Source organism: Talpa occidentalis, unplaced genomic scaffold (genome assembly GCF_014898055.3).
Source record: "Talpa occidentalis isolate TD23 unplaced genomic scaffold, MPIMG_talOcc4v2.1 talOcc4.2, whole genome shotgun sequence".
Taxonomy (NCBI): domain Eukaryota; kingdom Metazoa; phylum Chordata; class Mammalia; order Eulipotyphla; family Talpidae; genus Talpa; species Talpa occidentalis.
The window spans coordinates 22,523,947-22,537,684 of NW_023602073.1; the positions used below are offsets into that span (position 1 = coordinate 22,523,947).

The following is a 13,738-nucleotide window of genomic DNA, read 5'->3' on the forward strand; positions in this document are numbered from 1 at the left end:
ACAGTATCTAAAGGTCCTTCTAGCTCTAACTTCCATGATGGCATAATTTTCATATCTTCGAGAACAATAGAGGGAATTCCAACATGAGATTTTGAGATGAAAGGTAAGAGGGCTGCATCAGATTAACCAGAAAGATCTGGTCCATCACCATGACATCAAGAATGACATATGAATAGCAAAGAAACTATGGGGGATGGTGAAAAATATTCACCATGATACTAGTAATGAATGTTGAACAGAAACAAAATATAAGACAGAAACTACTTAAAGACTATTAATTACACAGTTACAAGAAGAGGGGAAAAAAGCATAATAAAGCAGACTCCTGAAGCATTTTCTCTCACCAAAACAGGCAGGTCTTTATAGATTGGATAATTTGTCCCTACTTGAGTGATGTCATCATGCTGGGTTTAACTACTTTTAATAACGAGTACACTGCAGTCATCGCTCACTTTCTCCTGCAGAAGATCAAATCAGCCTCTCAATGACCTACTTCATGAGTCATAATTTTTCTGTTTATGATTCAGAAAAATGTCTTCAGTCAGTATTTCCCAGACTGCTGTGGGTTTATTCCAAGAACCAATTCCATCTTCATGGGTTTCCTACAGGAAACCAGACCAACTTCCTATTATTTTATTTTCCTTACTTTTAGCATACCATAGCCCACATCAAATTAACTGGAAGTGAGGGTGATAGAAGACTTCGTTCCTCACAAACAGCAGCCAACACAAACAATGCCCAGTGCAGAAGTCCCCAGGTCAAAATGAAATAGAAAATGTGCTAATATTAGAAACTTCTGGCCAAAGGGCTCCAAACCAGATATTAAGAAGTATGTTTTAAGTGTTCTACTATCTTCTTGTAAGCATTCTACAATATTATCAGAAGGACTTTTCACTTAGCAACTATTATTTACAAGCACAATAAATCCTACAAGTCTGATTGACACAGAGAAAGAAATTATAGGGCACAGAATATAAATGTTCTGCCCTAACTCCCTAAAACACCACCAGGGGAACAGGCAGAGACAGCTGAAGTCGAATGCAGAGCCTAGAAGTGGACAGGACAGAGCGAAGACCCCTGCAGCCTGGCTGTCTGTCATCTCTGTTACCACCAGCTGCCCTGGAGCCAGTGCCCCGTCCCTCCCTGCTCCTCTGACAACTAAGCATCAACCAAACATGAGCTCACTGCAGATGCAGTAGCCCTGGAACATAGCCTTGCAGGTTCATTCTGACAGTGGCCAGCACTCACAGGAGAGTTCAGCACATCTGCAGGTCCTGAGCAGTATTTATTCTCACCGGCTACACACTATCTCTCTCTCTTTTTTTTTTTTTTACACACTACTTCTAAGGAATTTTCTGATTGGGGAGAATTTTGGTAGGAATGTGCGTCAGATTCTCCTAAGACCCTCTCCAATCTTATCATTTCTAACTGTCAGTGTGGTTTTAGGCTTCGAAAGGTCACAGAATCACTACTTGGCAAGAAACAGGATTGTTTTATATCAAATTTAAAAGCTGATATCCTAGAGGAAGGAGGCATGACATACAGGATAATGGACACGTGAGAGGATGTGTGGATAAGGCAAGAAACTGAACTATCAGGCAGTGGTTCTCAAAGTGAAGTCAGACCAGGACCAACTTCACCCCAACATGTCCTTGATAGGGAAGTTTTCAGACCCCATTGCAGACCTAATGAACCAGACATTCTGGAGAAGGGTCCAGCAAGCTGCAGCTGATGCTGACGGGAGCTTTCTCTATCATATTCTCTCCCTTCCTTATGCCAAGAAATTTCGAGAAAAGAATCCATTCCAGGCCCTCCCTGGTGGTGCAGGGGTTAAAGTCTCAGTGCTGTCAAGCTATTGCCAGCCAATGCAGCATGAATTCAATCCCCAGCCAGGGAGCTACCCACATGGTGCAGCAGATCTCTCCTGTCTCACCCACTGCTCCCCACAGCAGTGTATTTCAGATGATCCGCCTGTTCTGCTCCCCACTCTGTCTCTGGTGCACCATTCCAGCTCACTGTCTCTCCCTTTCCTACCTTCCTGTCAGTAGTGGCCATGCTTCCTCTTCCCTCACCTAAATATGCACAAGGTCCTAGCATTGACTTTGCCATCTCCATTCTTCCTATTCCACTGCTGCCTTGGCAGCTCCAGAATTCCCATGACTAAATTTATATCTCTGTACCCCAAATCACTCTCCCACCTCACAATATATTTTAAACCAATCCATTCCTGGTTTACCCACTGGCCTTCAAGTTCTGCCAGTAGAAAGTGTCCAGGAGGGCACTGCTCGTTCCCTGCCAGCAGTGCCCCCTGAAGGGCATGCCATAGTGCTGGCCTCATGGGGGTCTGGTCTGGAGCACTGGCGCATCTGGCAGATTTGTCAGCAGTGATCACCCCTCCAGGCATCCTGTTTGCTGCTCCCCATTCCCACTTGTGAAACCATCATCTTCACCGGCAGCTTCCTCTGCTGTGAAGCCCTACCTCTAGGCTCTTGCCTGGAAGACCCATCTCTAAATAGATAATATTACCAAGCAGGGTTGCCAAACATCACCCAGCTTCCTATCTAGCCTTACCTCTCACTTCTTAGCAAACTTTTTGCTCAGATGATCTAGGGTGCTCTTCATGCTCCAAGTTTTCTCACTTCCAACTCTTGACCTTCTCTGGTTATCTCCATTTCAACTACCAGTCCCCACTATGTTGTTCACATTCCTCTCTCCGTCTCCTCCTTGACACCAGGCATAACCCCCTCAGATAGGTTCTTTCAGACGCCCCTACAGATTCAGAGACATTTGTGCCAGCCTGTCACATCTCAGAGCACCCCTATTAACGTTGAGCCCCTCCTCAACAGAAATGGGTCTACACATCTCGGTGTCCCCCCACAACACCACATGTGCAAAGTCTCAACATTCACATTGAGCAAAGCACTTTTCCTGCCAGCTCACTAGCTTTTAGAAGAAACAGGCAAAGCACAATAAAAACTGATCAACTTCACATCCATTGTACTTAGAAGGAATCACCCCATTGCCTGATGTATTTACACAACCACCATTCTGGAATGCCACCAGACACTGTGAGGCTCACACCAAGTAAGGAAAACACCATGGGCTTTTTTGAACTACAAATACATTTTGGAAAAATGAGAAAAGTTGCTCCGTTAATACTGAAACGATGAGAGAAAGCTGTCCCTAAATAAATCTCATTAAAATTTCCTGTATCTTTCCTCCATAGCAGTTTATAGCTTCTAGAGGCGATAAACTATCAACAAGTACAAAGGAAACATCTTAATCTAAAGGAAATTGAATAACAAAGCACTCACTCCAAAACATTCCATTTTGTCTGGAAGATACTCTCACAGTTGGTGAGGGAGTCCAAGAAACAACTTGATAAATTACATTGTGGAGAATGGTGGATTCACTTCGCAATTTATAGTTTTCATTTCTGGGGTGACAGTCACTGCTCTATAGGGAGGAGAGGCAATCATCTCTCAAGGCTGACTATTCATAAGGCACTCTTTCAACATGAGAAAATACATTCGAATCACTTAGAAAAATAGCAGATATGAACAGACAATTCACCAAAGACAATACCCAATAGGACAAGAGACATTAAAAAAAAAAAAGTCCATTGTCACGCCTAATAAGAGAGATGCAGATTAAAACTATAATTAAGAAACCACGACCACCCCCAAGGAAATGGTACATACTTAAAAGACCCCCAACAAGTACAGGAGAGGATGTGGAGCAAAAGGAACCCTATCACATTGTTGGTGGGACTATAAACTGGCACAACCATTAAAGACAGCAATCTGAATTTACTTTAAAAATCTGAAAATGGAAATACTGCATGACCTAGGAATCCCACTCTTGGACATCTTGCCACATGATGTCAAACCATCGCTGCAAAAGCCCCTGTGTTCCACAATGCTCACAGCTGCACTATTTACAAAAGCTCAGACATGGAAACAGCCTGAGTGTCCACCCATGGACACCTGGATCATGAAGACATGGTACAGACACACCATGGAGTGCCACACAGCCATAAGAAAGGGCAAAGGCAGTAATTTTCAAGAACACAGAGGGACTTTGAGAGTTATATGCAACCAGGCCAGAGCCATAATAACAAACACTGGACATTTACAGAGCAGGAAATTCAAGAATATAAAACACTTCAAAAAACTAGCAGACAGTAAACATCTTGAGGGCACAAAGGATATGAGGGAAAGCGACAGGGGACACAAGGGAAGGTGGTGGGGAAAAAAATAAAGACAGACTCCAAAGTTGTTTTCTCTTTCAAAAAAAAAAACAAAAAAACAAAAAAAACAGTGCTAACCCAAGGACCTTTCACACCCTAAGGCTTAAGTTTAAATGCAGAAGAGAAAATCATCAGAGATTAAAGGAAAAAAAATTTTCCCCAACAATACAGGCAGATAAGAATTATCTTTATTCAATGATATGTAACATCCTTCAAAGTTAACATTCTTTAACAAAGTTAAACTATATTATGGATTTGTACTCAGTTTTTAAGTTTGATGTCAACTCCTGGTTGACTGCATCTTGCAATATGTTCTCACATTATGTTCTAGAGCTAGTTTCTTTTGAGCTAGTTTATAATTTCTGCCTGACGGTAGAAACTGGTAGAGGTATATAAAACAGGCATATAATTGCCATTCTATGTAAGTTGGGAATAAAAACAAACAGCAAATCACCTTCAATACTTTCTGAAATAAAACTGCTGAATTCATTCATCAAACAAAAGATGTCAATAGAACTGAAATTTTTTTTGGCTATTTGAACTCAGTTATTTGATTTCCTTTTCAACCTCTACTCATTATTCCAATTGAAGAAATATCTAAAGACAACACCTACCACCCCAGCTTCAGATTTCATCACTCAAGTGAATACTAGGACAAATCAACAAGAACTTGAATTAAGCAGACTGCTAGAAGCCAGGGATGGGCTTCTCAGGCTCACTGTGATTTTTTCCAGAAGAAAAATTTAAGAGAGGTAGATAGACTATCAGAGAATCTGAATAAAGGGGAAGAAATCAATGCAAGCTATATCACACTAAGTAGGAAAGGGGCCTAAAAGTTTTTTTCTCAATGCTTTTTATCAATATAAAGTTAAGTCAGTTAACTTGGACATATCGTTGGAAGTCAAAAATATTGCTTGCTGAATATAATCAATCACTACCAATATTGATATTAAAATAGATGTTTTATCAAGTTACCTTTTCTGGCATTTTATTTATTACTTTTAGCATCTTACTTTCTCAATTATAATTTAATTAACGTTTTCCAACATTTTAATACACACTTCATCCAAGATGTGACTGAAACATCGGGAAAGGCACCGTGTGGTGCTGGGGACTGCCAAGGGTCCATTCTAATGTCAGCAGTAAGAGATGATGATACTGTGCAGCAACAGAGAATAGGCTTTTTTTTTTTTAAAGCCTATTAAAAACTAATTTCCTTGGGATTTGTTCATATTCAAATGAATCTCAATGACCAAGGGGGGGAAATAGGGCCAGCGGCAGAATTATCTGGAAGATACAAACCACCAGAGTGAAACATGGAACCCGAGCTGCGGTGGAACACGAGCTCAAGGGAGCGACTTACTTTGACGTGGCTCTGGGCTCCAAGGTTGTAGATCTCCGTGGGCTTGACCTCGTTGATGATCTTCACCAGGCAGGTGCTGTCTGTGAGATCACCGTAGTGCAACTTCATGTCTGCGGAGCCAGAAAAACACCATTAGACAGAAGGAGACTAGACTGGAAACGGAGCTCAAGCTCTGAAGTTCTGAAAACCAAACTGGTCGGGAATAGCTGAGTGCTTGTGTCCCCTCTAAAGGACCTGAAATGAGACGCTGATGTGTTGTCCCTGGAAAGGAATTGTAACAACGCCATGAATTTTTTTAAATTAATTAATTGGGCCAGATGTGATACAGTCTGCATGCCCAACAGCTACTGGTGGACGGAGATGTGTCACATCAGAGTGAGAGTCAAAGAAATTCTACATTAATGTGTTTACTCACTAAAGAAATTTAACACACTGGCAAAGGGGAGATGGCTCTGTCAAGAGCCTTTCATCTAACAATTTTTAAGTACTTCATAAACATCAGCCCTTAAGTCACCCATGAAATGCCTGAAGTGGTGATGTGATTGAGAACAGGGCACAGCCTGCAGAGCCACAGCCTAGATCACAGCAGGCTGTGACATTGACTTCATGAGGATAAGAGATTTGACATGTGGAGCTGGGTTGATGTTTCCATTATTTCTATATAATATTGATCTACAATTGATCCAATGTCAGTACCTTCCTGCCCTTGGCAAAAGAAAAAGGCAATAGTGGTTTTCAAGGAGGATGCATTGAGTAACCAAAATACTAAAGGCAGAAAGGCCTTACTGGGGACAACAAGGTGAAGTGAATTTGAAATCACTCATAGCAGAGAAGCTGACTGAATCACCCCTGATAGTGGGGCAGGCTGAAGCTGGGGACTTAAAAAACCCGAATCCTTGTCCCAGCTCTGGCTTTTACTTAGTGTGGTCTCAACAAAGCCACACCCTCGCCTGTCTCTATTTCACCATCTGTGAAATGGATTCACTTCCTCTCCCAGGGGCGGCAATGAGCGCTGAGTGAGCACACTGAGTCTGTGCTGTGAAAACCAGACGCCTCTGTACAGGTCATACTATTAAGAAAAATAACAAACCACAGCAGATATTGACAATGATCTTTAAAGTGAATTCAAGTTTTGATTGCCAACTCTTTTGGGTCCTGTCTTCAAGAATTATTTTTAAAATTAATTGAATATGCAAAGCTTGCTTCATTTGACTAAATTAGACCAAACGTAGACATGGAGGAGAATCTGTGAAGCTGGAGCTATTCTTTCTTGAGGAGAGAGAGATACCTGCAGAGGGTGATCAAAGAGCCCCCTCTCTCCAACCGCCCCCTCCCCAGCAGCATCACCTGACCCAGCTCCCATCAACAACAGCATAAAGACACTGCCCGGAGAAGCAAGCACTGAGCAGCAAGCTTTCAGATAGTATTCAGAGCAGGTAATTCATGGGTAAATAATTGGGACTTGATATGCTCTGAGAAAAATGACATTTGAAAATACCTTATCACAATATAGGAAGTTAAGGAAAGAGATTTTAGAAGAAGCAAATTACTTACTTCCTTCAACGTGAGCCTGGGGGTTCTTATACAGATGTTCAATCCGACCCGTGTTGAACGAACTGGATCGCCGAACAATGCCATGGACCTGCGTTTTTATAGTGTGGAAAGATAAAAGCAAATGAGAAACGTGCAGTGAGGTTTACTTCATAAACAACTCAGAAGTACTTTTGCTAGTGCTTAGCCTTGTGAGCATGAAAAACTGCTATTTATAAACATTTTTAAATATGCAATATTTAAAGACACTTCTCCAGTGTCTTCACTGCCAGTCTCAACAAAAGTAATTAGATCATGATGGGACTTCACAAGTGCTTAGTGTAGATACTCAAATGTCTCCTTTTCCAAACACACATACACTCAGGGCCCTTCTGCTAACAAAAAGGTCTCTTGGTTTGAAATCAAAGACGGACATATGAGGCCACCTCAGTCAACTGGCTTTGCAGTCTCTTTGACCCAAGGCCTGAGGCCAAGGATCCCCGATGGGCCAACAGGATGCCCAACGTACTCTTGTTTGAGCCCACCAAGCATCAGAGAGCAATTACCATGATAGGACTGTGTGGAAAAGTCAGAAGCTAAGCAGTATAGCTTAAGGTATAAACTATTTATGCTCTGCTAGATTTAACATATAAGAAAATTCAAGCGGAAAGAGAATTTTAAGTTTTTATCTCTGACTTAACCATGATGATGTGAGGGAAGAAAAGTCACCGCAACAAGAATGCATACCTATCTGATATTGGGAAAAAAGACTGTTTGTGTCTGACACATAAGAGAAATTGTTCAAGGCCCAGTCTCGCTTCCTTCTTGGGTCGGGATTGCTCCCTTTGTGTTGCCAATGCTAATACTAGCTCATGTCACCAGCTGCCCACCTTCCAGTTCTACTGCTGGCAGTTTTAATCCTTCACTTATTTTAGAAGTGTTCCTTCTAATGTTGGGTAGTTTCATTCGCAGCTGAATACACTTCTATATTTTAAACTCAATCGTTTTCTGTCTATTTCAAACCAAAATTAATCCTTGGCATGACTCAAATATTCCGAATGCAGGGGGGACGTTATAAGCACATAAGACTTTCTTTCAAATAGAAAGAAATGTCGCCGTCACTTTATAGGGCATACATGAGAAATTGACTTATGCAAAGGATACAACACCCACAATTAATAATTCTGTTGGCTAGTTGCTTTAGTCAAAAAGAAAAGCACTTGTCCACAGTATTTTCCAAAAGAACTACATCCAAGAAAATTTGGTAAACATGAAAATATTTTAAGAAGGGAACATCACAAACTTGGTTGACATTTTAGGAGGAAAACAGTAAGACCTAAGGAACATTGAGATTTGACTATACATATCCATTTCTTAATTGAGAAGTGGAGAAAATAAAATTTACATTAAACTTAGAATTTATTCTATTTCACTGTCTCTGCTCAAGACTTTACTTGATTGTAAAGTTGAACTGCTCTACAAATTAAAATACATATATATGTTCAATAAAAATTTACCTATATATAGTGAAAAACTGGTGTTTACTACAAAAGTTATTACAGAAGTAGAGACATCTCAGATGAAAGTAGAGCTTTATTTCATTGAATAGAATGTTTCAAAATGTTCTATTTTCTAAAAACATACAATTTAACATTGACAATGAGAAGATTAATAAGATATAGTGTATTTTTTTCTCTTGAATGCTAGATTCTGGGTACGTCACATACTCCAACAGCCTCAAACAAAGGAGAAATGCCACACACATTCATTCTCTCTCTCTCTTACTCTCTCTCCCTCTCTCTCTCTATCCCCATACACACAAACACACACACACACACACACACACGTAAAATGCCCTGATAAAAATGATAAAGGATATTGATGGATTTGGGGTGAAAATCAGACAACTATATAAAGTCACGGCAAATAAATAAAATAGGACTATTGGCACACTTATAACCAAAAGCGTTAAACATTAGCTTTTGGAGCTTTTTTTTTTTAATACAAAAAGAATGTGTTTTAATTTCCCCTCACTCCCAACTTTTGGTATGTGTATACAGGAAAAGAAAGAGCTGCCAAATGCTTAATCCATGACAGCAAGTATTATTCTAAGAACGAATGAAAGCTGAGTCTGTCTGCTTCTGAGACAGGTGAAATACAAACTTATAGACAAGCCAAAATGTGTGCAAACTGGATACTCAAGTTAAGAATTTGAGATTAGTGACTTGCTTTTTACAGAAGGGTTGTATGTAGGGTTTTTTGTTTGTTTTCATAGGGATTTGGGGGGAAAAGGAGATGAGGAGTTAGGAAACCAAAGTGAAAAGAGAAACGAGCTGAGTCTGACTTCATAAAAAGTTAATCAAAATTATTATTATATTACAGAAGCTATAGATATATTATGGAAGTTCTAAAACAAAACGTAATTCTGAAAAACTGAGGTCTAAAAATAAACGGGAGTGAGCCTTTTAACAAGCAAATTTCATATCCCACTTAACTAAGTGATGAAAAGGAAAATTTCAAGTTCTCTCCATGTCGTGAGCAAAGTTGGTTGGACTTGAAAACCTACACTCCAGTTAGGTAATATAACCAGAGAAATGTCCATTTATTTATTATAATCAACAAAATGGAAATTATTAGCACTGGATTTCAAATCCAGTAGCACTTGAGTGCCAAGATTTCCACTTGTCTTTTGAAAAGAATAGTTAACACAGGCAATCCCAGAAGCTAATGACATAGCAGTGGCCGTGCAGCACACACTGTTCTTTACAGACAGGATGCCCCTCAGACAGTTTTCCCAGCAACTTCCCAATGATCACCCCCATTCTAAAGGTGGTGCTGCCTGAGACCACTCAGCTGGGGAGTGTCAAGGGCGTGAGCTTCACCTACTGCGTCAGCACTCAGAATGGTTTCGACATGAAACCCATAAAAAGGTCTGGGTTTTTCCATAAGAAGCTTCCCTTCTACCGATTTTCCTTTTTCCCTTAAGATGAGAAGAGATGAGCCGGGGCAAGGCTCAGGGTGATGTAACCTGCCTGCCTATCACTAAACACTAAATCAGTGAATTGGACTAAGGAGCCGTCTACCAAGCCTGGGTCCCTCAGCCTGTAAGGATCCATCCACCGCTGTCACCCTGTCACTCCATGTCACCACACCCTCAGGTCCCACAGTGCTCTCTGGTCTGGTTTCTGTGGGTTGCCTCGCTGAATCTTCATGACAGCCTTGGAATTCAGGACACTTATGTGGAAGTCGCCCAAGCCTCGGGGCCAGCAAGTGGCTGAGGAGGATGAGGACGCAGGTCACCCTTCCCCTCCTTGTTCTGAGCTGGCCAAAGGGTATGAAAAGGAATGATCCTTGACAGTTCAACGATGTGCAGAACTAGGTACATGAGGTATTTAAAAGATGACTTTCTCAAAACCCTACAATTTTTGTTTTCTTCTTCCTGAGACCATGTCTACAGATGCTCTATAAACAATAAGCGAGTGAGTGTTAGAACCATTCTTTCTAAGCCTCCTGAGTGTTTAATCTTGAGCAAAGTTCAAGAAATAAGCAACATTAAAAACTATGACTTTACACCCCGAAATAGGGCCTCCTCCCTATGAGAACTGGGCTGGGGAAAAGCAATCCTTCACTCTGTCACATTAAACAGTTTGTTCAGACCATGATCAGAGGCCTGGATTTCTGTGGCCATGTGAAGTGGCCAGGTCCACGTTTTTGGGATTCTCGCGTGTGAGGTCAAACGAGGTGATATAAGCCATAACTAACCTGTTTACGAATAGATGATACTCCATTTCAAGTTATACAAAATGCCTATTTTTGCTTCAAAGTCAGCCTTTGCTTTCTATACCTTTGCTTTGCTTTTCTGGCTAGTGGCAAGGGGAAGGAGTGTACCCCCGGTGCTGTGGCACTGTGCCAACTCTGCCTGTGGGGTCTGTTTCTACCCTCACAAACCTATCATTGCTGCCCCACCCAGCTGGTGCTGCCCTCCGACTGCTTTCCCGGCTGACCACTGCCTCCCCATGTCCCATCTTTCTAATGGAGGGCTGACCTCACCACCTCTAGCCGATTCAAGCTGATCCCTTCCCTGTAGGAGAGACTCAGCCTTGGTTTCAGGCCTGTTCATAGATGTGTGGCTCTTTTTCACAGCATTGATTTGTTTCTGGCTGATACTTCGTTACCCCAAAGGATGTAATTTCCAGTTCACTTCTGAACCAAGTGGATGTTCCTTATACAAAGGCTAGAATCAGAATAAGAGCTCAGAGAAGGGAGGCCGACCACATGAAGATGTTTAAGAATGCAGTTCCTCTTCATCTCGTGATGAGATGACCTCATGTGGACAATGGTTCTCAAGCAATGGTACCCAAGAGAGCAGCATCAGCAACAACTGGGGCTTGTTAGAAAGGCCAATGCTCAGGTCCCCATGTCATCTGCCATCTTTGTCTAAAGGTGGCCTCTGGGAGGATTCACCCCAAACGCCAAGAACCTACTAAGTTAGAAATGGCTGACGTTGACCCCCTGGATTCAGGTGTGGACAGGTCTGCCCCCCTTTTATTCTACTGCATGCAATTTACTACCCTGCCCATTTGGCTCATGGTCTTGAGTAACCAAGGACTGCTGGCTAATCATTCTAGAAATTTGCCAGTGCTGCCTCCTCAAAAAAAATCACCCTCACCTTTACTTTGAACTCAGCACAAAAAGATAGAACCTGGACCACTGTGGAATTCCTCTTGACAGCTTATGAAGACAACAGCCTATTAATATTGAGCACATTGTCCATACTCATCCCTTCATGGCCCCAGGCCAACAAGCTCACATCTCCCTTGTGAGGAGGACTCTCTTCTGCTTGTGCCTCATAGCCTTGTGTCTTCCCTCTCTGTTTTCCAGGCGCCTCCTTCTATCCATTTAAGGACCTCGCTCCTGAGCCTCTCCTCGCTTGCCAATCACTGTTTCAATGACTCATTCGTCCCATTAACACTGATCTGCCAAGTGGGCAAGCTATTGTCTTTATCAGAACCAAGTCTGCTCTTATAAATCCCAGCAGGATGAAGACATCACCTGGCAGGCCAAGCTTCTCCTTGCATTTATTTCTAAGTCTCTCACTCACTGAGGAACGTTGCCACCTGCCTGCTGAAGTCATGAAGTCAGCCAGCTCTTTCCAGAGTGGTCTGAGTGGCGGGTGGCTGCGGGGCGGGGGGACTTTGCTCTCCATGTGCATCTTTTTCCCCATCTTTCCAGCAAGGCTAACATAGCACCATGGTACTGACAGAGCAGGTAGGCCATCCACTATATCCAGACCAGCCCCAGGCCATATCATGAGTTCTCCACATTATCAAAAGGCCACCTCCTCATACCACCCAGCAAGCCTCTCCCCAGGACTAGCCCTCACACTGTGTGCTGCTGCACCCTCATCTCAGATCTCAGTCCCAGGGCCCAGCCTGCAAGCATATCTCAGGCCTGTGCAGCCCTGGCCACCCCGCTAATATGCCACCTCTCTCTTCAAAACTGCCAAGATCATGGCAGGGTCAGATATGCTACCCCAAAGCGTAGGACCTTGGCAGAGGGAGCATTTGAGGCTGAAGGTGTGTGAGAAAACAGCAGCGGGGAGTCCACTGTGACCTCCCCCAAACTTCTCTCCTGAAACTGGCAAGAAAGTTTCATGTGACAGGTGCCCTCCCTAAACCTAGGGAGGAAGCACCCTCATCTCGGAAGTCAAGGGGATGCCAGGAGAAACCTACAAGCACATCCTCGCTAGTCTCCCCCGCTCACTACACGTACCTCATGACTGTCTCCTCTGCATCAATCCCAAAATAAAAGGAATCAGGCTAACCATTCCTTCGCATCTTCATTTCCTTATGAAGGCTCTTGCATCACATAAAACTTAAGTATGTTTTTCCGTTTAGTTTCCAGACCCGCCAGGGTCCCAGAGAGTGCAGAGGAGAATTTTCCCCTCTGCTGCATCAAACCCACAAAGATTAACAGGAGAAAAAGCACACACCTTTCTTCAATGCAAGTTTTATGTAAAAAGTCCTGATTCTTCTGTTTTCTCACTCTCTTCCAGACTAAAATATTTACTATACCTAGGCGCCATCTTTGGGGGTAGCAGGTCCTAAACCCAGCCAACCATTACTCAGCTAGCTGCTTCTCCTATGCACTCAATGCACAGCCACAGCACTCACTTCTCTCTAGCCACCTTGCATCTTTCAGCCGGCCCCAACATCTGAAATTCTCTTGCCAAACCTGTCCTTCCATCGACTAAAGCCCTGAGTTCATCCCGCCTGAGTAACTATCAGTGTTTATCACTTTATTATTCAGGGGCCTGTGAAGTGTGTGCTTCATGATTGTGTTGTCCTGTCCTGACCCAAGAGCGATGCAGAGCCAGCTATTTTAAGGGTGCAGAAGGTGCGAGGCACATCTCCTCCTACTTCTTAAAGTCCAAAAGTCAAGACTCTCAGAAAAAATGGTGAGTTACAGAAAGAAAAGAGCTTCCTTTCCTCCTGATGCTATTGGTGCCTGTGCACCGGCTGCCTTCTGTTGCTGCCCTACAGGCCCTGGTGCTGATGATTTTTACACCATGTGCCTGAAGATGGGATAGACAGGCA

General features: G+C 42.7%; 1 protein-coding gene across 1 annotated transcript in view; it reads right to left on the bottom strand.

Moving 5' to 3' along the window:
* The window catches only part of GMDS (GDP-mannose 4,6-dehydratase), a 544,099-nt gene that overhangs the window by 416,505 nt on the left and 113,856 nt on the right, over positions 1-13,738 (bottom strand). Inside the window, exons 3-4 of the mRNA XM_054698418.1 lie at positions 7,167-7,254; positions 5,613-5,722 (exon numbers count right to left, since the gene is read on the bottom strand). Coding sequence (XP_054554393.1) covers positions 5,613-5,722; positions 7,167-7,254 — 198 coding nt within the window. The remainder of the gene's footprint in view (positions 1-5,612; positions 5,723-7,166; positions 7,255-13,738) is intronic.